Source organism: Ruditapes philippinarum, unplaced genomic scaffold (assembly GCF_026571515.1).
Source record: "Ruditapes philippinarum isolate M1 unplaced genomic scaffold, ASM2657151v2 ctg4134_1_1_1_1, whole genome shotgun sequence".
NCBI lineage: Eukaryota > Metazoa > Mollusca > Bivalvia > Venerida > Veneridae > Ruditapes > Ruditapes philippinarum.
Window position 1 is genome coordinate 118,831 of NW_026857240.1, and position 25,683 is coordinate 144,513.

The 25,683-nt window shown below is 32.3% G+C and overlaps 2 protein-coding genes across 2 annotated transcripts; both read right to left on the bottom strand.

Moving 5' to 3' along the window:
• Positions 1–95: 95 nt before the first annotated feature.
• LOC132749144 (uncharacterized) lies at positions 96–13,976 on the bottom strand. Its single transcript, XM_060738838.1, has 9 exons — positions 13,827–13,976; positions 10,914–10,984; positions 7,946–8,061; positions 7,165–7,331; positions 6,479–6,506; positions 5,969–6,131; positions 5,375–5,578; positions 4,414–4,539; positions 96–2,505 (listed from the first exon to the last, which is right to left on the bottom strand). Exons 2-9 carry the CDS (start codon positions 10,951–10,953, stop codon positions 2,354–2,356), a joined length of 996 nt encoding a protein of 331 aa, XP_060594821.1. The 5' UTR covers positions 10,954–10,984; positions 13,827–13,976; the 3' UTR covers positions 96–2,353.
• Positions 13,977–15,271: 1,295 nt separating this feature from the next.
• Positions 15,272–24,748, bottom strand: LOC132749145 (uncharacterized). The gene is made up of 9 exons (XM_060738839.1): positions 24,595–24,748; positions 22,969–23,034; positions 21,930–22,045; positions 21,153–21,319; positions 20,498–20,525; positions 19,540–19,651; positions 19,054–19,149; positions 18,466–18,561; positions 15,272–16,435 (listed from the first exon to the last, which is right to left on the bottom strand). Exons 2-9 carry the CDS (start codon positions 23,009–23,011, stop codon positions 16,287–16,289), a joined length of 807 nt encoding a protein of 268 aa, XP_060594822.1. The 5' UTR covers positions 23,012–23,034; positions 24,595–24,748; the 3' UTR covers positions 15,272–16,286.
• Positions 24,749–25,683: the final 935 nt, after the last annotated feature.

A 25,683-nucleotide genomic window follows, 5' to 3' on the forward strand; every position in this document is an offset into this window, starting at 1 on the left:
AGCACCAAGCACATTTTAAAACAGTATAGTAAATTACTATAAACACTAGAACATTAACAGACAAAGAACACACTGGATATAAATAAAACAAAAACTTTTACATAAAAGATTTTATTTATTTTTAGTAACAAAACTTAAAGGTGGAGTGAATAAGCTAGCATAAACATACATTCTATCAATTAATATAAAATGATTATAATGCACACTGTTATTTCCAAATAATGCACACAGTTATTTCCATACATTTTTTCAATGCAAAACAATAAAACATAGATGTCAATATTTCAGCAAACTATTCCTACTTTAATGTTTGACAACTTACTTATATACCACCAGAGTGCTGGTTGCAGAAATGGTAAACTTATGACAATAATTTTGACTTTTCACAACTCTTGATTTCTTATTCTTGTTTCTCACTTGCTTTTTATAAATTAAAAACCTGCCATGTTTCCAAACGTAGCAAGTAGAGAACAGTCAATTTGAAAATTTCAGAAATATCATGATACAAATAACTATATGGAAACATCTAACTGACTAGTCCTTTCTTTGTTTAGCTATGATAAGTGGTCAAGTGTCAATACTGGTGGCAAAGACTTGCCACTTTTATATCAAGTGTGAAAGTGATAAAGCTACAAAATATCTAAAACCAAACAAAAATATTTAAATAAGAATAAATTCTACATAAAAATATTTCTCCATATATGAAGGTTTATATAAATGGAATTTACATATATGAGGCAAAGTTTAGCTAAATTATGTTTTGTTTTATAATAAAAAATGTTAATAAAACACAGACAACATACCCGGTACATAATATTTGAACAAGCTGTGCTGTATATATAAAAATTAAAATATGCACATCAACAGGACAACAATAACATAAAATTAAGCTTATTTCAAATACTAACCATCTCATACTGTAGCAGTTATATAACAATACATGCACTTATATTTCACTCTCAATTAAAATTCTCAATATCCAAAGGTTTGAGGCTGCTAATTTTAAAACAGTTTTTACCCAAAATTTATTCCTATGGTAACAATTCAAAATTCTACAAACAGTACAACACTCATTACCACTTCATTGCATTGTTTAACATAAAATACATAATTTTATAAAAAAAAATCACTTTTTAATTCTTTAAAAACTGTTTTGTACTAAATTAACATAGATCTTGATATAATTACAAAATTAAAAAAAACAACAACAAAAAACGTTTCATCAAAGCCTAACATATTTAACAAAGAATAATATTTTGTGTTCCTTACTACAATATATCTAGTCCAGGTATTGAAATTGTGGAGATATTTCTATATAAAGGTAGGCAAGTAAGGCTGCTTTTTATTGCAGTTTTCAACAAAAATTGAAATGTATAATAATAACACCCAACAATTTACTATGCAAGAATGTTGAATATCTTAACATTGTTCAAGGAAACATATCACAAAACCTGTCTACATTAAGTTTACTTGCCTGGAATACATAATATCAAAAGTTTAAGATCATAACTATATGTTAAATTTAAACGACTGTCTGTGTAAAGAACTAAGTGCATATTTCAAATAATGTGTTATTCAACAAATAATGAATCAGTAAAGAATCTAAGGAGATCTTTAATAAAGAATGACATATCTGAAGAGGGAGATCATAGAAACTTCTGTAATATTCTGATAATAAACTACCTTTACAAAAGATGCATTGATACACTGATTTTCCTGAATATATATGTACATTTTGTATTAATAACACATATGTAAAAGATCATATACAATTTTTGTATTTTTACTCTGTAGTTTCAACTATCAAGATAAATTATCTTTATAAAAGATGTACTGATACACTGATTTTCCAGCTGGATCTTTTACATATGTGCTATTTATACAAATGTTATGACTCTTAATATGTCTGTAACAGATAGTTCCCAAGCTCCCAACATTTATCTCTCTTGGCAAAACCTACAGTCATTTTGATGGCAAGAAGTAAACTAACAGTTCATAAAATTTGAAAGATAAACAGATAATCCAAGGCCATTTGTTAAATTCCTTTACACATGCTAACAAAACCTGATGTATATCACTTTCAGAAAGCATTTCTTTAGTAAGTTTTGTGAACTGTTTCTGTGTAATTTCTAGTAAATATTCAAAAAATATAAAAATAAAAAAAATAACAACCAAGGGAGATAATGCATGCCAACTGAAAAAAACATCTATGTGCATTGATGTCATTTGTTTTATCTACCATTATCTTGACAAACATTGGATATCAAGTTTATGCCAGCATGTAACACCATGATAACTTTATCTTTCAGATTACCAAGATAAAACAGTGTCACGAAGAATTAAACTGGGATTTTTAATCAAAGCTTCCAAAACTTCCACAGCTGCCGAAACTTCCAAAACTACTGAGTGAACTCCAACTTCCACACCGGCCCATACCAAACCCTCCAAACCCCCCGCCCATCATACGACTTGCTCCATAACCTAGTGCAGCGCCTCCTATCAAACCTGGAATACATGTATGAATAAACGTTAACATCAAAATATGAACATGGCAAAATATTTGTTTCTAATTACACAAATAAATAATTATTTTGTAACCCTGATGAAGACTTGTGAAAGTGGAAACATTGGTAATCATCATTTAATAAATCTTATCTGTGTCGATTGTTTTTTCCACTTGCACCATATTTTTCTAGTAAATAATAATAAGGTCAAAATATGATAAACAAGAGGGCCATGATGGCCCTGAGGTTGCTCACCTGTATATAGGCCCCCCCAACCCCCACCCCCACCCCAAACGTTGCAGGGCCAATTTAACCAAAGGGCTTTTATTTGCACAAACTTGGTAGACATCAATAAGAAGATGTTTCATGCTAAACATCTAAGCTCTAGCTCATTGGGCTATTTAAAAGAGGATTTTTTTTAAAGTTTTTACTATACACATATAGTTAAAAACAATGACACCCCTGGGGCCAGGCCAGTTATGACCCCAGGGTTTTTATTTGAACAAACTTTGTAGACACTTACTAGAATATGTTTCATGCTTAATATCTAAACTCTAGCTATTTGGTTTTTTTCAAAGAAGATTTTAAGTTTTTGCTAAACACATATAAGGAAAATCAATGACCCCGGGGCGGGGCCAATTTTGACCCCAGGTCTTTTATTTGAACAAACTTTGTAGAAACTCACTAAAAGATGTTTCATGCTTAATATCTTAACTCTAGCTATTTGGGTTTTTTCAAAAAAGATTTTTTAAGTTTTTGCTATACACATATAAGGAAAATCAATGACCCCCGGGGCGGGGCCAATTTTGACCCCAGGGCTTTTATTTGAACAAACTTGGTAGACACCTATTAGAACATGTTTGATGCTAAATATCTTAACCATAGCTCTTTGAGTTATTTAAAAGAAGATTTTTTAAGTTTTTACTATATGCATATATAGGGAAAATCAATGACCCCCCGGGGCGGGGTCAATTTTGACCCATAGGCTTTTATTTGAACAAACTTGGTAGACACTTATTAGAACATGTTTCATGCTAAATATCTTAGCTCTGACTCCTTTGGTTCTTTAAAAGAAGATTTTTTAAGTTTTTACTATATGCATATAGGGAAAATCAATGACCCCCTGGGGCTAGGCCAATTTTGACCCCAGGGCTTTTCTTTGAACAAACTTGGTAGACACTCACTAGAAGATGTTTCATGCCAAATATCTAAGCTCTAGCTCTTATGGTTTTTTAAAAGAAGATATTTAAAGTTATTTCTTTCGGTTGCCATGGCAACCAGAGTTCTGCATGGAATTAAATTCTTTGAACAATTTTTAAAGGTGACCACCAAAGGAACATTCCTGTGAAGTTTGGATGAAATTGGCCTTGTGGTTTATGAGTAGATGACATTAAAAGTAAAAGTTTACGGACGACGGACGGACGCCGGACGAAAAGCAATCACAAAAGCTCACCCTGTCACTTTGTGACAGGTGAGCTAAAAAGATCAACAAGGAAGGCGGCGTTCAATGAACGCAACGCCGAACAATCCCTTGAGGATGAAAATACAACAACATTGATGGGGAGACTTTTTACAGCCGCCACACGGAACAAACAACACGGTTGTGAGCATAAAATATTTTAATATTCATGTTATTTCTACTACCAAACTTATCAAAAATTAACCTTCTTAATTTGATGTATGACTTGTATTAATGTATATAAGGGGAAATAATGACAACTTGCTAGTACTCTTAGGCACTTTCACATTAACATACTTAACATATATTTGATATAAAACATAACTAATGTTTGATATACAACAATCGTGGTCAAGGAAAAGAGTGGTATGTTTCAATCAAACTATTGTCTTGCTCAGTTTATTTTACATGACAAATAAGCTGACAATTCGGTTTTGTAAGTTGTCTTACCTGCTGCCATTTTTCCTGTGTTGCCACCAGGAAATCCTCCTTTCTTTTTATGATGATCTTGTACATAAACAACTTGTTGGCCAGGCTGCTGAGCGTAACCATGTGGTGGCTGCTGGTACCCATATGCTAAAAATAGACATAATCATGTCATTTATTCATGGTTTCCAAATGCTAAAAAAAGACATAATCAAGTCTACACGGTTTCCAAATGCTAAAAAAAATACATAATCATGTCTACATGGTTTCCAAATGCTAAAAATAGACATAATCATGTCATTTGTTCATGGTTTCCAAATGCTAAAAATAGACATAATCATGACATTTATACATGGTTTCCAAATGCTAAAAATAGACATAATCATGTCAATTGTTCATAGTTTCCAAATGCTAAAAATAGACATAATCATGTCTACATGGTTTCCAAATGCTAAAAATAGACATAATCATGTCATTTGTTCATGGTTTCCAAATGCTAAAAATAGACATAATCCTGTCATTTGTTTATACATGGTTTTCAAATGCTTAAAAATAGACATAATCATGCTATTGACATACATGTAATTCCAAAATGAAAAACAGACATAATTATGACATCTACACCGTTTTAACAAGATAAAAATAGACATACTTGTGTCATTTAGATAGTTCATATTATTATGCTTATAACAAATACAATGAAAAGGTTGTCTTTGCCCAAATACATTTTCTTAATTGAAAAATGTCAAGTCAGAAGGCATGATTTAATCCTAATAATAATTTGTGGACAGATAGCTCCCCTTGAAAAGGATGCCAGGATACATAAAATCTGATTAAATCAGCTATAATATACTCTTTTAGGTAGACTAATGTGTTAATCCAGCTAAGAGAACATTTATACTTTGCCTTTGGCGCAACTATGCTGTTATACATGTATAAATATGACATTTTATTATTTTAAACAATTATCAGGAAGAAGGCTTACGCTGTTGTCCTCCATAATACTGTTGTTGTGGGTAGCCTACAGGTTGTGTTGGGTACGGCTGTTGTTGGGGGTATGGTTGTTGGTAAGGCTGTTGTGGATATCCTGGTGCTGGGGCAGGGTAGCCTGGTTGTTGAGGATACCCAGGTTGCTGGGGGTAACCACCTGGCTGGGGATATGGGGCCTGATACCCAGCTGGAGGAGGAGCTGTCAAACAAAAAGTAGAAATATTAAATTTGAGTTATTTTTTAAAAAGAAATGTGACAAAATTCATTTTCATATCTACACATTATCTAAAAATTTGACACTAATCAAACCTTCTGTGGTGGAAGAAGACCAGGGTGCATCACCCTTCATTTTTTAAGCAAAAGCATACAACTGAGAAGAGCAACCCATTTTTTAATATTCTTGATAAGACAGCTGTCTTAAAGCACATGTTTTAAGAAAGTTTTTGACCCTTTCCTGACTTAAACAAACTCAGAGATAAATAAATTGCAATTATCTACAGTTAACAAGTCTCTTAATTAATAATAAACTTGTGCTTGAAAATTTTTTTAAACGTAACAATATTCTAAAACGAATGCTTATTTAACATACCACCCATATTTGCAAATCCTACAGGTTGTGGCATGGGTGGCCCGCCATATGAAGGACCCGCACTGTAAGGAGGAGGCTGGCTACTCACTGACTGGGTATGTTGTGCCTGTATGGGAGCTTCCCCACCTGATGGAGCATGACTACTCTGAGGTCTAGGCGGTAACTGAAGAAAAATATCAATTCTGTTAGCACAAATAATAGGTAAACTTAATACATAGACCATCAAACTAATCAAACTACTGATTTTTTATATATACATAATCCTGAAAGTATTTTACAAAACATGTTCATTACATCTAAAATAAACATTTGAACTAAATAATAAAATTAAAATATAAATAGTAGATAATGATATTAGTTTTTTTTTCTAACTTAAGTAGCTAGTCATAATAATGTATAATAAACATAAAACATACAGTTTTACATCATGATTATCTATGTCATGTGCTGTTTTGATTTGAATTACATATTGTTACCATAGTAACAGTGTTATTAACTGAGAATACTTACAGTGGAACATATTGCTGTCATCCATTCACTGAAAATCATAAGAAAGTTAGTTTTAATTTTCAGTATATATATGAAGATGTTTTACTTTACTTTTGATCAACAAACCCTGCTTTTCCAAAAAATTATTGATGTTCAAAAATAAAATTGGAAATTCTCAACAGTTTTATTCATAAAGAGTTTGGCTGCAAAAAAATCAATGGAATACAACAAACATTTTTATTCATTCATTATTTACACAATTTAAATTCTGCAATGGATCTACCCTCCTTTTAATCAATAATCATTTAACCTATTAAAAAAATCATCAAAGAACGAGAGTTAATATAAAATAAATTTTACTTTAGTTTAGTCTAATTCATTGTTTGATTGTGTTGGAAGTTTATTGATTAAATCTGTTCCTGGGACTTACCAGTACTAAGTAATAAGTGTTTCCTGCTCACAGATACAATGGTTTGCCCTGACAGGGTTTGAACCCAAGGGGCCAGCAATCCTTAGATTACAAGTCTGACGTGTTAACCACTCAGCTATGCCTCCTCTCATAAAATGACTACTTGTTAAAATGAAGATAATGACAATGTTCATATTTTTTATGTAGATATCACATGGTTTTACCAATGCTAATAATTAATGTGATCTTCAAGGAAAACAACAAAGTATGCACAAGTTTTCACAATATTCATACTTACTGCAGATCTTGTTCATTTTTCAGTAGAAAGTAATGAGGTTTTGCTTTATGATTTGGCTTTTCTGGTATAGCTAAAATACATGACATACTTGCACCAGATGGCAACTGGGGAATTTCTTTGAAGTTTTTACCTGCATGTTCTCCGAACGCAAAGTGCTTACACACATCCTGATAAATATACATGTAGATTATGCTAGTGGTAAGTATCAGAAAGTAATAACAATAATTATAATCTCTAAGAACATTGTTTTCTTAACCTATATCTCATTAATTGTCATAGATGGGCATGTCTATCTTTCAGTCAGGACAAAACCATTCATTGTTTTTGGTGAAAAACTTTCAAAAAAATTACTGAAATGAAGTCTGAATAGTGAACAAAGCAGACTGGCATGACAGTATTTTTTTACTGTATATAACAGAAGCCTATTAAAGGCCTTTTCAATATCAAAATTTTTTTTAAAATAATGCAGTTTTCCCAAAAAATCTGTACTTAAACCAGCTTTCTTACTAAATTGTTGTTCAATTGAATTCCTCAGTATATTCATTAATTATCATTCATATATTTTTTTAATATAGTTGATCTATGTACCAATCTTGATTCATTGACATATATATTTTAGGCCGGTGCTCCTTTGAAGAAAATCAAGTCTCATATAAAATATTCATGTTGTAATATGTTCAAGTTGACCAGGAATTAAGTCTGCTTTCACACACACATATCACCAGAAAAAAAGCCTAGAAAAAAACTCTGAAGTAAGTGTATAAATTATGATTATTATTACCTTCATTTTTATTTGTACTTTAGCTTCCCTATCTCCCTGTCTTTTATATGCCAGTAAACTACTGTCTGAGTATAACTTAAGATACACATCATTCCAACCCCCAGAAAACATATTCTCTGAAAAATACAAAAAAAATTAAAATTGTATTATAGTTCGTAAACAAAAGTAACTCTTTTATTGCTCCTTTGACTTGGTTGCTATGGAAAGTCAAAGATTGCTATTGAAAGTCAATGACTGCTATGGAAGTAACTGGTTGCTATGGAAAGTAAATGGTTGCTATGGAAAGACAAATATTCATCCTATGGAAGTCACTGTTTGCTATAAGTCAATAGTCGCTATGGAAAGTCAATGGTTGCTATGGAAGTCACCGGTTGCTATGGAAAGTCCCTGGTTGTTATGGAAGTCAATAGTTGCTATTGACAGTCAATAGTTGCTATGAAAGTCACTGGTAGCTACATAAGTCACTGGTTGCTAAGGAAGTCAACAGTTGCTATGGAAGATAATGGTTGCTTTTGAAAGTCACTGGTTGCTATGGAACATTATCCATTGCTATGGAAGTCACTGGTGGCTATAAAAATTCAATGGTTGCAATGGAAGTTACTGGCTGATATACATATATGGAGAATCCATCCCCTCTCCAATGGGTGGAGCCATTGTAGCCTGAGGGCTAAAATTTTATCAGATGTAGTAGAGGTCAACATTTTAGTGTTTTATGCCAAACATGTAAGTTCTAACCGCTTGTAAGATTTTACTATATACAAAATTCCTGACTGCTCCGGGATGGGGCCAATTTAGACCCCATTTGAACAAACATGGTATTCCAGGTTCATTAGACAATGTTTCATACCAAATATCTAAGCTTAATTCTCAATGGTTTTTGGGAAGAAGTTTTTAAAGTTTTTACTTTATACATATAAGAAAATCTATTACTCTCTAGGGTAAGGCCAATTTATACCCTAGGACTGGCTATACATGAAATTTGAACAAACTTTTTAGAGGTCAATCTATATTTAGCCCTTCTGACATAGATGTTCAATGGAGCAGAATTTCAGTGGAGATTCATGCTAGAAACATGGCAGGAAAATTTCATCAAATAATTTTCTAAGCAAACCGGGCAAAAAGGAGAGAGACAAAGCAACTATTTCGCCAAAGTCGCCTGGAAACGTGATCCCTGTTTTGACGTAGTGGTTTCAGAACAGTAACTGCTGTTGTTTAATAGAAAAATTGATGACAGACGCACGCAAACAAATTGTGATCACAAAAGTTCACCTTGAGCTAAAAATAGTTTAACAATTAAATAATATTATCATATCATTTAAAGCAGTATGCATCCTGTCTCAGGAATCTTGAAAATATTCATGAAAATATAGACAGTGTACATTTATTAGAAAGTGAAAATATTGTAAAGTGAACAAATACAGTAAGTTATCATAAGATTCTCACCCTCACCTTACCTAAAATATGACAAGATACATTATGTAATTTTAGTTTTTTTCTCCGTTTGTAACACAGAAAACTCATGGCAATAAAAGAAATAAATTCAGTTAAAATTCTGTTTAAAAATATGTAAAATTGATTTTAATATTTATACAATTGTTAAACCGTGGTAAAATTTTTAGTCCGATTCTTTCATAACTTTTCCACTCACAAGGAGATTTGCAGCTTTAAAGGCCCATTATGCCTCAGAAATGTTTTTATTTTTATTTCTCAAAAGCTTTTTTAATTTTGGTGTACTTTTATAGTATCCAAAAAGTTACTCATTGGCCAATTATCTGAACCATCTTTTCCATCTGTTGCTTTTTTTTTTTTTTTGTGGCAATAATAACATTTATAGTGAATGAGTATTTTGTATAGAAGTCAAAATACTACTTTGTTCACATTTTGCTACTTTTATAACAAATTATTTCACATTTATCGCTACTTTCTTCAGGAAACAAAAACCATTATTTAAACATTATAAAATATTGCCCTTTCCACAAAGTAAAATTAAAAAATAACTTATTTCTGAGGCATAATGTGCTTTTTCATAAGGAAGATAAGCTCATTAAAAAATGTCATCTTTTTCTTTTCTTTACATAATATTATCTTTACATAATATTAAAAACTTTTCTACAACCAGGAAGTAGAAATTGTTTCACATGTCATTATTATATAGTCATCAAAACCTGATGTTTTTTCTAATGAAAACAAATCTATACAAATTAAAGGTACATGTAATACTATGCTTATTTTAAAGCTGCACTCCTCCAGACGAACCAAAATATTTCAAGAAATTCATTCTTTAGAAAAATTTATTAAAATCTTAATAAAAGTAAAAAGATTCAATATTTAATTAATTATTTACATGTTGTGTGCAATTAATGACTGATTTTACAGTATCAATCACTATAATTTGACTGCGTTACCAACGCAGTAAGAGGTATTAATGTATATTTTGACATCTTTTGGTAATTAACGTGGATTATAAGTGCCGTTTGCAATGTGTAAATTACTATCTTTGTTCACTTCACAATATTTTACTTTCAAATACATTTTCAAAATTTTCATGAAAATTAGCATGAATCTGGAGGCATGCTGCTTTAAGGTACGTGTAAAAATACTTTTATTGCTGAAATTGATTGAAATCTAGGAGTTTAACTTAAAATGTCTAATTTTAAAGAAAGGAATACACAAGGTTTGTGAAGCTGCATTTCCTATTACTGCTCAATAAGTTTGGACCTTTCTTATAAAAACTGCAAATTTTTATTAATGACACTATGTATTCATAATGTGTTTACCTTAAAAATAACATATCTTCTCAGCATTTAATTAAATGGTGTTAATTTCACATTTAAATGAAACTCACTCACTGTACAGCAATTATCATTATTTTCAAAATATTAAATTTGAGGATAATATACCTTTAACAGTGTACAATAATAATAATAATAATAATGATGAAAATTGGAATAAAAAGTTGTAGACTTACTGCTATGTCGTTTGACATAACCCTCCTTCACAACCGACATTGTCTCAATTTTTTTGGCTCCCTATATCAATCTGAAAGAATAAAACATTCAAGTACACAACTTCTTGTATAAACTAAAGGCAGTCATTATGTTGCTGTTCCATGATAGGATTTTTTATTTAAAAATAAGTAAAATTGTCATTGAGAATGAGTCAGTCTGAAACAGCCTGTACATGTAAGAAAAAACATCGAAACATGAGCATAGCCTTAAAGTATAATTCTGATTGTCGATTTTCTTCTGTATCATAGGCAAAATTAATATGAAATTAGGCAAAGCCTATGAACGGGGAAGTCGTTAAAAATTCCTTTCATTCTTTCCGTTTTAAAAGTGTCATTCGGTATTATATACACCGCTTCCGTTTTCACTCGGAACACTCGACGATTATCATTTATCCGAAAAGTTGAGATTTGTGCCGTTATCGGAATACCCCGCCTATTATCAATGCGTAACATTGTAAATGGCGGCGCCCGACTAGAACTGACACTGAAAATTTCATTGATAGGTATAGAATTCTATATATTTTTTAATTGTTTTTTATTTCATTTTCTTTGACTTCCCCGTAATATAATATGAAAAAGGCAAAGCCTCAAAGCGAGCTCGATGTACTTTTAACGTGAAATAGTATGAAATAATCGCTCATTTTTATTTCAAATGCAGTGACCAGTGCATGTGACGTCACACGTACTGTGTCACACGCACTGTGTTAAATATGGCTCCGCCCCTGTCGTTAAATGAATAACGAGTTTTGGAAACGTTGATAAAATTTTGTTTGTTTATTTCACTCTATAATTTTTCAAGCGAAATAAAGATTAATATGAAAATAGGCAAAGCCTATGAACGGGGAAGTCGGTAAAAAATCCTTTCATTTTTCCGTTTTAAAGGTGTCATTCGGTATTATATGTACCCACTTCCGTTTTCACTCGGAACACTCGACGATTATTATTAACCCGAAAAGTTGAGATTTGTTCCGTAATCGGAATACACCGCCTTTTATAATTGAGTTACATTGTAAATGGCGGCGCCTAACTAGAACTGACACTGAAAATTTCATTGATAGGTATAGAATTCTATATTTTTTTATTTTTTTTTTAATTTGAATTTTCTTTTAAATATACACGTGTAGTCTATAGCCGGGCAAGCCAAAGCCCGGGCCGACTTCCCTGTATTAAAAGTGAAATAAATGTAAAACTTTAAACGTTTGCGACATTAAAAAAGCGTACTTGATTTGATTGTTTTGCACGTGCTGTTTGGCGCTACATTGTGACGTCACATAAACAATACTTTAAACGTCTGTACAGCGTTAACGACTGAATAAAAGATATTGGTGTTAAGATTCATTTTCTTAGTTAAACCATTTTCTTTCATTCTAGATAGATTTCACAACAAAATTCGACAAAAAAATTGTTTTTATTTATCCGATTTTTCAAACAAAATGGCGCCTTCATTTTTCATTTTACATTTTCCGTTTTAAAACTGTCATTCGATATTTTATACACAGCTTCCGTAATTCTGGTTCCCTGTCTAATTATGGTTTCCATAGACGTGCGCGGGTGACCAGTCTACACATCCGTTTTCAGTCAGAATTTTTCAGTTTTTATCGTTATCTTTAAATTCGAAAAGTTGCGATGTGTCCAATTCGGTACTTTGGACGAAAGTTTTCAAAACCATCACTTAGCAGGTACTCGCGTTACTGTAAAGCTCGCTTGACGAGCAGGCCCTTAGGGCCAGCTCGTCGAGCTCGCTATCAGATGATTATGTTCTGATAAAAAACTTGTGAAATTTATAAACTAATATGAAATTAGGCAAGGCCTATGAACGGGGAAGTCGTTAGAAATTCCTTTCATTCTTTCCGTTTTAAAGGTGTTATTCGGTATTACATACACCGCTTCCGTTTTCACTCGGAACACTTGACGATTATCATTTATCCGAAAAGTTGAGATTTGTTCTGTTATCAGAATACCCCGCCTATTATCATTGAGTTACATTGTAAATGGCGGCGCCCGACTAGAACTGACACTGAAAATTTCATTGATAGGTATAGAATTCTATATATTTTTTAATTGTTTTTTATTTGGTTTTCTTTTAAATATACACGTGTAGTCTATAGCCGGGCAAGCCAAAGCCCAGACCCGCTTCGCGGGCCCGGTCTTTGACTTCCCCGTATAACACTTTCCCTGTCATCGCAATATGAAACTGTGCACGGGTCTAATATTTTTTACCAGTATCATAGATCAGGACAAGGAAAACTGTTTATTGTACAGAAATACTATCTGCCCAGTCACCAATTATCTGCCTTGATAAGTTCTGCTCTGTCTTATGTTACACCCTGTCTTAAGCATATAAAGTCTCTAAAGTAGCTGTTAGCTCAATATGTTTAGTGTTGGACTGTGAATCAGGCGACCTGGACACAGACAGTGCAGGTGAAGTCACTTTCATTGTGATTGATCATGACATCCTCCTACAGTACAGTTGTTTACAATGTACATGTACCTCTGCAGTGGCATCATGTACAGAAGTTATCAGTTCCATGCAAAAGTGAAGGAAACTAAAACTGGTAAACAGCTTGACAATTTACCCAGGAATGATGTGGTGGTTTGACTTTATTCTTGTAAATTTAATGTGGCTCAATGTCGTGATCCGAATGGTTACCAGTAACCTATATATCAATGCTTTCATAAGCCCCTAATTTGTAACAGAATATTATTAAATTCATTAGCATTAAAGTTACTTTTAGTTTGTAGATCAAAAAGTCAATACCTGATCAATTTGGTAAAACTGGTAAACACCTATCTTACTTGGCTATCAATTTTTAAAATGTTCTCGATTTAGGTTTGAACAAGCACAAAAATACCGAATAAAAAAGTGGAACTTACAACTGAGATAAAATATGCAGATGTGTTTAATTTCAAAATAATAACATGTCGAAATAATCGTCAATTTTTACGTGAGCATGAGCTGTCAATTTTCTTTAATTTGTAAACAAATCGGTGCATGAGATAACCACGCTGTGAAATTTACTTATCATGAAGGTTCTGGAAGAGTGCAACAGGGCGTTATTATTTTTATCTATTTTTTTTGGAGATATTTAACAGATTCGCATAATTATTATTTTACAGACCTGTACGTTACTCATATGACAGTTGAATTTAAGCTAATATTAGTCAATATTTGTTCCAAGAAGTCTTATAAAATTACATAAAAATGATTATTTCACTCATCTGTCCAGAACAAAAATAAACATTCCAAGGACCTTTATATTTGGGAGCGAAACTAGTATTTCCCTTTATATTTGGAGTCATTTAGAACAGTTTTTTATGTTACCTGTATAAACTTAGACATAAAGAGATTTGTCCTTACATATACGTGCACAAAACTGTAAACGGAGGTTCCAAAAATGACCACAGTTTTAATAATTATAATGCTGTTTTTTTCTTCTCTGAGTTATAATAGTAAATTAATGATTGAAATAGCTATACAAAAAATATTAAACAAGGCCTAATTTTTACAAATCCCGTCCACCTTCAAAAAGAGAGAAACACACACACACGCACGCGCAAACTTGAACACACACGCGCGCGCGTGCGCGCGCACGCACACACACATCCTGCAAACCAAATCATTTTATTGCCCTAAAAATGACTGGAAGGCAGAGTCTGTCGGCGAAAATCACATCATTTTGATTAAAAAATATTTGCTTTTAAGGATTGTTAACAAGAAAGTGCCTAGCTTGGTGATCAACCCACCATAACTAATCAGTTGCCTTTCGGATGAGACTTTGTTGTACATTATCGCACTGGGAAATCTCAGCTTCAAGTTCACCATCCGCCAAAATAAATAAATAAAATAGATAAGAAAAAAAATCCCACACTCTTACTAGTTTACACACTTCTAAAACAATTCACCCAGATGTGTTTCTGGCGACCGTTGTATAAAATGACTGAGTGGTTATCGCCTCCGACTAGTAAGTTTTACACCCTTTCATTTGTAAGACTTCAAGAGCAAGAAACTTTACACTCATTGGCTAGTACTGGTTGGTTCCAGGAACGGATTCGAAAGTGTGTCTATATAAAAGCTTATAGCTAAATCCCACGCAATTGACTTTTAATAACTTCTGTCACTCTTATGGGTTTCTGGTGGCGGTTATATAAATGAAGCGAATTGAAAAAGGCTTCGGAAAGTTGACATCGTATGTTTGGATGTTTTCTGCAGTTTTTTTTTATTCATTGGACTAACAAGGATGATTGGATGATGCCTGTAGATCTATATTGTATATAGATTCTGGATAAATTTAAACAAAGAAACAAACAAACAAACAATCAACATTAAAGTTTTATTTATAAATAACATTGTCTAACTGATAAAGCATCTGTCAACGGCGTTTAATACTTTACATGTGCAGTGTATCTCTAAGCCATTTGAACATCTAGTTGTTGTGTTATCATTTACGCTTAAATACATTTTACATTACTTTACTACATATGGTAATAACGATTTAATGTTACATTTAAAGGAACACCACTGAGGCCTAAAAGACTAAAATCATAAAATTAGATCAGCTAAGGCATTTAAAACAGAAAGACATTCAATATATAATTAAGAAATGTACTCGGAAATAAATTAGAAATCGTATGTGTGTGCTATTCAGACCTCGATTGGAGAGAAAAGCGTTGCAACGCTTTTCAGTTTTGGACATTTTTCACAATTAAAAATTATTCTGGAAAAAACGGAGTGAGCGAGTGATCTGGACTTTCGCACACAAGTTTTTGTTTAAAATCTGCATAAAATTGGGTCCCTTTAAAGGTAATAAATAAAATGATTTGCCAGGAACATACCTCTGTAATTTGATTTCTACATGGTTTTATTTAATGATTATTATTTGCTTTCATTATTTTGTATGTTAGGCATGACACAAAGTTTGACAGCATGGATACATGTACTAGTATATATTTTTTTCAAGTCTTCAAGTGTTTGATGTAGATCTAGACCAGTGACCAGTTTGCAAAATTTTAAATTATACGCTCATTCCGTTTTTTTTCAGAATAATCATTTTAATTATGCTAAATGACCCAAAAATGATAATCATTAAATCATATCGCGCTAAGAATCTCACACAAAATCGATTTTCAATTAAATTCTGAGTACATTTCTTTATTATCTTTTGCATGTTTTCATTTTCTCCCACGTTGATCTATATAAGACTTTCAAATCTCATGTTATTAGGAATTTATACCCCAGAGAAGCACCTATATTATCTAATAATGCATTTTGATGTTTGACATGAAAACAGCAACTTTCTGCAATCTCGGAGATAGATTATCCAATAAATAGTAATATTAATCAAAACTGCCGAAACTCCCACAACTTCCACCACTTCCGAAACTATCAAATGAACTCCAACTTCCGGATCGACCCATCCCAAACTTCCCAAAACCTCCAAGCATCTTCTTCGCGCCATACCCTAACGCAGCGCCACCTAGCAAACCTGAAAGTACAAACGTATACATGTTCTTTATTGAAAATTACATCAAAATAGATATTGTAACAATTAAATATATACACGCATTTTGTTCGTATATATGTATGTTCATAAAGCAATACTGAGCGTTTGTATCAGGAGATGTTTTACTTTTCACAGGAAAAAGTCTAATGACACATACACATGCAGTTATGACCTAAAGTCACATATCCTTCATTCACTTTATTCTTTGTTCTAATCTACCCATAAAGGGTTGGCCATTTACACTTAATTAGTTTATTAATTAGCTATTAATTAGCTACATTGTCAAGAAAGCCAAAGGCTTATTGAAATCACTCCCGAGGCCACTTCCTCAACTATGCAGTACTGTTGTGGTACGAGGAAACATGACCGTGACCTCGGTAGGGCTTGACCTCACGATCCTTTGGTTGAGCAACATATACATATAATTATTTCCTTAAAACACGACCGTTTATGATGAAAAACCTTGGAATTACCCAAAATCGAGATTTTCCATGTTAACACGTGACCTTACACCTAATTTTGGTGAAAAATTGTTGTTTTGTGGCATTTTTTTATTTTTTACCCCATGAGCATATTGTGAACAAGAGCTGTCGGTAGGACAGCAACGCTCGACTATTCTTAGTGCTTGATAGTAAAAAAGCCTTGATTAAAAGGTAAAATTTTCTAAGTAAAAAAATGGCATTTTTTTTCTTTAAATCCATATTACAGTTATAGGCCTTGGAGAGGGTCCTATTATGCTCTCAAAGAAGAGTATAAAATTTCAACATGTTTCAAAGCCTTATGTCAATGAATATTGAAAATATTTGAGGTATTACAAAACCTTTAACGTAAATTCTAAGTCGAAAAAGGGGCATAATTCTGACAAAATGCTTGATAGAGTTACCTCCTCCTGTCTACAGGTTGGGGTCATGATGGTGAACAACTGTGCAAAGTTTCAAAGTCATATGTCAATGGACTTTTAAAATATTTGAGGTATTACACAAACTTAAACGTAAATTCTAAGTCGAAAAAGGGCATAATTCTGTCAAAATGCTTGATACAGTTACCTCCTCCTGTCTACATGTTGGGGTCATGATGGTGAACAAGTGTGCAAAGTTTCAAAGTCATATGTCAATGGACTTTTAAAATATTTGAGGTATTACAAAAACTTTAACATAAATTCTAAGTCGAAAAAGGGGCATAATTCTGACAAAATGCTTGATAGAGTTACCTCCTCCTGTCTACAGGTTGGGGTCATGATGGTGAACAAGTGTGCAAAGTTTCAAAGCCATATCAATGGACTTTGAAAATATTTGAGGTATTACAAAAAGTTTAACATAAGTGGTTACGCCGACGCCGACGCCGACGCTCGGATGACGAATAGTCGAGGTAAAACGGCAGTTTTCATTGAAAAGCCTCCATGCAGTTACAAATTCCAACTGCTATAGAACTATGAAAAATGCTTAAATACTGGTGAAACTTGGCACATATGATGACTTAACAATAACCTCTGTAACAACATGCTTAATCTTAAATTTCCTGTTACCATGGCAACGAGGGGACGTCTCAAATTTGCGAAAAATCACAATTTTGCATTGTTTTTTTATATCAAAACTTGTTTCAAAGTGCTGCAACTTCTCAGGGCAATGAGATAGAGTAAAAGGCTTTTCAGCGTTGGTTACACGTCACCTTTAGAGGCCATTTTTAGCCTGTCACATGTCCAAAATTTTCTTGGCGATGAGGGGGACTAACGTCCCCTTCAACCCCCCCCCCCCAAACAGATTGGGGTACACCTCCCTTCTGGCAACCCCCTGATGTATCATTTTGATGGGGGGCCGCACCGAAAAAGTGGTCACTTTTCTCAAACGAAATACAGTGTTTGGGGCCTAAATAGGGCATTTTTTCAGTTTGAGGCCTTAAAGGGGGGGGACAAAAAGCCGTCAAAACACGTCTATATGAGGGAAAAGGTTAATGAGCTTTTTCATTCTCAATATTGTATTTTACTTGCACAATCCATGACCATTTATGTTTACCTGCTGCAATTTTGCCTGCTTTTCCTCCCGGAAAGCCGCCACCCTTTTTATGATGACCTTGAGAATGACCTTGAACCGGTTGCTGGTAACCATATGCTGCAAGTGAGAAGTCAGAATTGAAGAGTTTTTTATTTTTACAAAATGAGATTACTAGTATATAATATATGTAAATTATGAATTATGTATCACAACATCTGCAAATATCAGTTAGTCCTTCAAAAGTGAATCTAAGTACATTAATTATTTAATTTTATTGGTATAACTCAGCCTTTAGTTGTAATATCCACCCGCCGTGCATGTAAGCTGTCACCTACAGTTTTGTTCGAACATGTAATATAGAGGTTGTAAATAAGATATATACTATAAAGCATACACAAAATCTGGACTAGTTCCACATAACTGAGTATCACAGATACAGATTTTGCTTTATTTCTAAATACTTTTAGAATAAGAAATATCCTGTCAAAAAATTGTTTTCGATCTAACGTATCGACACTTTTAATTCGGATTTAGTATTTTGGGGGATTGGAACATAAGTATTTTGGGGATCGGACGATCAAGGTTAGATTTGATTATTTATAGGCTTACATTGTTGTTGGGGGTATCCTGGTTGGTGTGTTGGATAGCCTTGATAAGTTTGATATACTGGCTGCTGCGAGGGATACTGACCACTGGAAACTGGACCTGGTAAAATTTACAAATACAGATGTCTTAGTAATAACCATTTTAATAAAAGGAGGACCGAGAATGACATTACAAATTGATGAATCCAAATTTTGTTTGTAAATAATATCAATTCATGTAATGATATGCAAACTTACACAAATAAAAATGATTAATGATTTGGAACTGAATTTGCGTTGGAATTATTGTCTATCATATTTCATATCATCTGATTCGTTAATATCTTAATAAGTTTATACCAGCTGTATATAATCCAAGACATTTTAGTGCTATATGAAATGTTAATTCCTAATGCTTATAAATGATTATATGCTTTCCTTTACGTTATACCGGTTATTACTCAAAACAAATTAAAATTTTCAAAGTAGATCTTATATTGATAAGACATGCCTCCATATCCCCTGGGTTGTGTTGAACATGCGCCCCCATATTGTGGTCCATAATTGTATGGTGTTGGTTGAAAATAATTCTGCTCCTGTCCCATACGAGCACTTTGATCAATCTGAAATAGAACATGTGATTTTTGGGTTCCGCTTTACAAGACCACCAACTATCAAGAGGTCATGCCATTCATGCGATGTACTCTATTAGCATATTATGTGAAGGCAGGTACGTATATATATGGCCCAAAATGACAAAACAATAATAACTTGTTACTACATGTATATAAAATTTCATTCGTGTGCAGTCGCGATTTGGCTGGTAGTAAGATTGCGTTTTTACTCGTTACAATTCCGGAAATAATTTAGCTTTGTAAATGATAATTAGACTGTTAAAAAGATCAAATTCTGAGCTTTCTTTTGATAGGTATTTTGCGAAATTCGGACCATAAATGACGAAAAAATCTTATATTTGTTCGAAGAGGGGATCATTATTTTTACTGAAGTTTTGACATAATCGGGAGACAAAAAAAACACAACTCTGTGTTTAACTCGTCGTAATTTTCTTCATAATAAACGCACTGATTTATAAAATATATATTTGAAAAAATCTATCTTTCAGCTTTCTAGAATATGTTACTTTTGAAAAATTGAACAGAAAATAACATGTTGACGGTAATTTAAATAACCAAGGTCATATATCATATCGCTTAACACCGCTTAATGATATGTAATCGTCGATAAAAATCAATAACGATCGGCAGTCTGGATGGATTATTTGCCACGACAGCATTATTTACCGTTATTGATTTACTGTATAGAGTTGCGGATACCGTTAATATACATACCTGATGAAGGGCATTTAAAGTAATGCAAATAAAAATAAATAAAAAATGATGAAAGTTGCAGCGTAAAAATATGTACACATACTGCATTTTTACTTGAAAATAAACTGCTTTAATACTCACTGTTGAACATATTGCCGACATCCATTCACTGTAAACAAAACAAAATAATGTCATTTAATTATTAAAAATTATTTTTCCAACTTTCTATAGCAATGAAACATTTCTTTTCCAAACCACAATATTCAAATGAGAAAAGCGCTGTTCAAAACAATATCTGTGTAACGTTACGTAAAACGTTATTTGGACGTTTGTAACGTCGTTTTTCATTGGAAAATCGTGACGTTTTATATAAACTATACGAGCAAACACAGCTACTGTCAATTTATGAAGTAATTTCTTCAGTTTGTTGTATATTAAAGATTCGTTAAAAAGATTCTTGACAGGTTATATACGACTGCAAGAATTCAGTTTGATAATTTTATATTCCGTTATGGCTTTCCTGCCCGGCTCCTAGTATATGACCGTAAATAAACGGTTGTTATAGCAACTTAGTCATATATGCAAACATCAGTTTATATACGGCCATATAACCAACCTGTCAAAATCTTTATAACATATAATTCTGTCTTTTTTGTATCATTGTATGAACATCACTGTTGGAAGTTGAGAAGATGCAATTGTAAGCACAATTCACTAATAATTATGTACAGTATCGACAAATTTTGTACATTTGATCATGAGTTCGATTAGATGTTTTCTCAAAATAAAACTTTACTGCATATCTTGTCCATTTTGCATCAAGAAAAAGTGCGGTTTTGAATGTCTGTTAGGTCTCTCGGGTATGGCGAGGATACACGAGATATCAGCACCGGGTGATAGAGGAGGCAAATTACGAAAGTTTCTGGCTGCATGCTCACCATAGGCAAAATGTTTACAAACATCCTGTTAAAATACAGTAATAACTTGCATATGATTGTAAAGTTATACATAATTATTCATTAATATTCATTAATATTCTAAGATTAAACAATGTTTATTCTGCTACATACATACATACATACATACATACATACATACATACATACATACATACATACATACGCACATACATACGCACATACATACATACATACATACATACGCACATACGTACGCACATACATACGCACATGCATACGCACATACATACGCACATACATACATACATACATACGCACATACGGACGCACATACGTACATACATACGCGAAAACATACGCGAAAACATACGCACATACATACGCACATACATACATACATACATACGCACATACATACATACGCACATACATAACGCACATACATACATACGCACATACATACGCACATACATGCATACATACATACGCACATACAAACGCACATACATACGCACATACATACGCACATACAAAAATATGTACGTGTAATCTGTCCATTCATTATTCTATGTCAAAAAAAGTTTAAAAATTGCCAGAAAATCTAGAACAGTAACGTAAATATGAACATACTGGTATATTTCTATTAAACTTACCCTCATGCAGATTCGAACTTTGGGGTTACCATCACCGTGTCTTTTGAAAGCCAGGAGCGTGCTGTCCGAGTACAGCATCAAATATATGTCCTTCCAACCACCTTTTAACAAACTCTCTATAAATAAACGAGATGAAAATAAATTAAAACCACACCTGTCGAATCATAATTGCAATATGCAATAAACTATACTGGGCACAACTATTATCACAATCATAATGATTATGATTATTATTGTAGTTGTTGATGCTGCTGCAATACAAAGAATTGTTCCGTACGTTTTCTAATTTTCTGTTGTTGTTGTGTTTGTTTGTTTTTTTTTTTGTCTTTTTTTTTGGGGGGGGGGGGCTGTTGTTTGTTTTTTTTTATTCAATAAACATGATATAAATTCATGTCTCTTTCTTAAAACGTTCAGAGAAGTTATATCACACTGTTAATATTAATTAACATTACAGTGCATTGACTTTACTAATTACCAAAAACTGGGCAAAATACAAAGGTAGCAAAAGATGGCACATGTATCTATAGCTTTTGAAACTGTAACAGGATAAATGTCTAAATTAAAAGCTTTTGAATAATAATAATAATAATGATGACAATGACAACAACAACAATAATAATAATAATTATAATAATAATGATGACAATAATAATAATAAAAATAATAATAATAATAAAAAATAATAATAATGATGACAATGACAATAATAATAATAATAATAATGATGACAATGACAACAACAACAACAATAATAATAATAATTATAATAATAATGATGACAATAATAATAATAAAAATAAAAATAATAATAATAATAATAGTAATAATAATAATAAAAAATAATAATAATGATGATGACAATGACAATAATAATAATAATTATAATAATAATGATGACAATAATAATAATAATTATAATAAAATAATAATAATAATAATAAAGAATAGCAATTAAGGTGCTTAATGAACATTTAGCTTTAATGCAAGCGATAGTGGTGTTTAGGGAAAACAACAGTAAATATATGTAATTATAACTTACTACTGTATCGTTTGACATATCCTTCCCTTACAACCGACATCATACGAGGTGAATTTATCTTTTAATCTGAAAATAAACATCATTTTATATTATCGTACAATTTTTTTAATTCTTTTTTTTTAAATTTTATATTGCATGCATCTGCTACGTATATGGAAAACACACGCCAAAACTAACTCTTCACATAAGGAGTTCCTTACGTTTTTTTATGATTATTACTATGATTATACATTATCAAGACTTTTTTGCACGTGGTCGTTACTTTTTTGGATTTTTTTTAAAAAGGCAATACAAATATACAAAACATATTAAATACGTTTCTTAGTAACCGAAATTAGATCATATCATATACAACAAAGCATAAATTTGTTAAATAAAAAAGCAAATGTGCTTGACATTTTAAAGTAAAATTACACTTAAATTTAAGAAATACAGTAAAAATGTGTTCCTAACTTACAAATACAAAATGTAAACAAATAAATAAGGGCATGTTAATTAATCAATAGTTTGAACGCTGTTAAAATCGGAGGAGGTTGAAGTCACTGTCATCTGACCGAATAAACATTGACTTTCGATTCACAAAGTAAATTAACAAAATACGCACAATTCGTTAAAAAACTGAGCAACGATAATTAAAAAAAAAATAAGCAAAACTATTGAATGAATCATAATAAATGTCACTTTAGTTGATCAAAGTATGGGCGATGTGTATATAAACACAACCGTTTAGTGAATACATCAATCAACAAGAAGTCAGCTTGGCCAACTTCCATTTACCTATTAGCTAACTCGAGTTTGTTTTCTTTTATCTTTAAGCTATTTATTTACAAATACCAACCTATCTCTGGTATTAGTCACACAAATTATATTCATTATCATTTATTTTGTTAAGTTTTAATTTCATAATACATTTTAATGTGAATGAATCCAATAAAGATATTTTAACTTTTGGCTTGTTTACACCAGAGGCATAGATTTCTGACAACACCTCGAGGTTCATTTAAGGGTACGAATTTTGTGGGCTTTTTTGTTTGTTAGTTTTTTTGTGTGTTTGCTTTTTTACATAATAATAGTATATATGTTAATAAATAATTTTATGGAACTGTTACTAGTAAACAATATTATAGATAGAGGCATTGTTTTTGTAATAGTTTTCGACGTTTGCTTTGGTTCAAAACCGAATTCCTAATAATGATACAATATGTCGTTGAAGTAGAAAAAGAACGCAACTGTTATTACGTATGCACTCCTTACTTTATTCACGATTTTTTTTTGATTTTGTTCTGTACCATATTTACATTGATATTAACCAATCCACGAAAAATAACTTTACAATGCTTGATGACGAACAATCTAAGATATGTATAACTAAGACCAGAAGATTATATTTACGGTCCCAAACTCTGACACAAAAGGCCTGGGAAATCAAGTTTGTCAAATAAAATCCTCACCCCAAACGAAAAATTAACATCTAACGACTTGTGATTTGACCGTTATGAATAGCTTTAAAGCAAAAACTAAGCAAAAAAAATCTTAAAGCTATGGAAAATAATCAACAATAACAAATAAAAAAGAGAAACTAAATTTTTTTTAAGAAAATAATAATAAAAAAAGAATCACACTCACCTTTTAATGTGTTAGATAATGTTTAATTAGTCCGTTAACTAGTTTATTTATACACTATGCGTGTTGTGAATATATGCTGCGTTCTAGAATATATTAATTAGTGAGTAAAGTAAACAAGCTCAAGTAAGTTGTGGGAATTAATCAACATCATAGTAAACATTTGACCAGTATTGCCGAGGTTATGGAAGTGTTGCAATTTGAATTAAAAATTGATAGGGCAATTTCTCCAGATTTGTCTATAAACTGGGGCAGTAACATCTCGGTTTGTATTTAATATAAATTTTGTAAAATGACCTACACTACAGTAGGCTTTATTTATATATTTATCATGGCATGCAAATTTCCTTTTTTTTTCATATTGATGATTATCATATAAAGTCTTGTTGAAACCAGTCCCAGCAGTTGCAAAGAAACGAGGCAACGATACGCGCATCTCCCATTAGTATTTATTGTTTCAATTAAGTTTCATTGAATTTCAAAAAGTAAATGCAGAGAAATAGCGAGGAAACGATTTTTGCTCTATATGCATACTGCATATCTCATCAAGAGCCATAACCCCGTGTTGGAAAGTCCGACCGGAAAGTGGTGACAATATCACATCTACTCATGGTATTGATGATATCCGTAAAGTTTCCTCGAGTTCCAGCCGGTAGTTGCAGAGAAATAGCGCGGAAACGATTTTTGCTATACATGCAAAACTAATCAAGGGTCATAACTCTGTGTTAAATAATCTGACAAGAACAAGGCGATCATATGCGCATCTCCTCTTGGTATTGATGGTTCCCATAAAGTTCCAGTAAATGCAGAGAAATAGCAAGGAAATGATTATTGCTCTATATGCATACTGCATAACTAATCAAGGGTCATAACTCTGTGTCGAAGGGTCTGACCAGAACAAGGCGACAATATGCCCATCTCCTCTTAATATTGATGGTTCCCATAAAGTTTCATTGAATTCCAGTCAGTAAATGCAGAGAAATAGCAAGGAAACGATAATTGCTCTATATGCATACTGCATAACTAATCAAGGGCCATAACTCTGTGTCGAAGGGTCTGACCGGAACAAGGCGACAATATGCCCAACTCCTC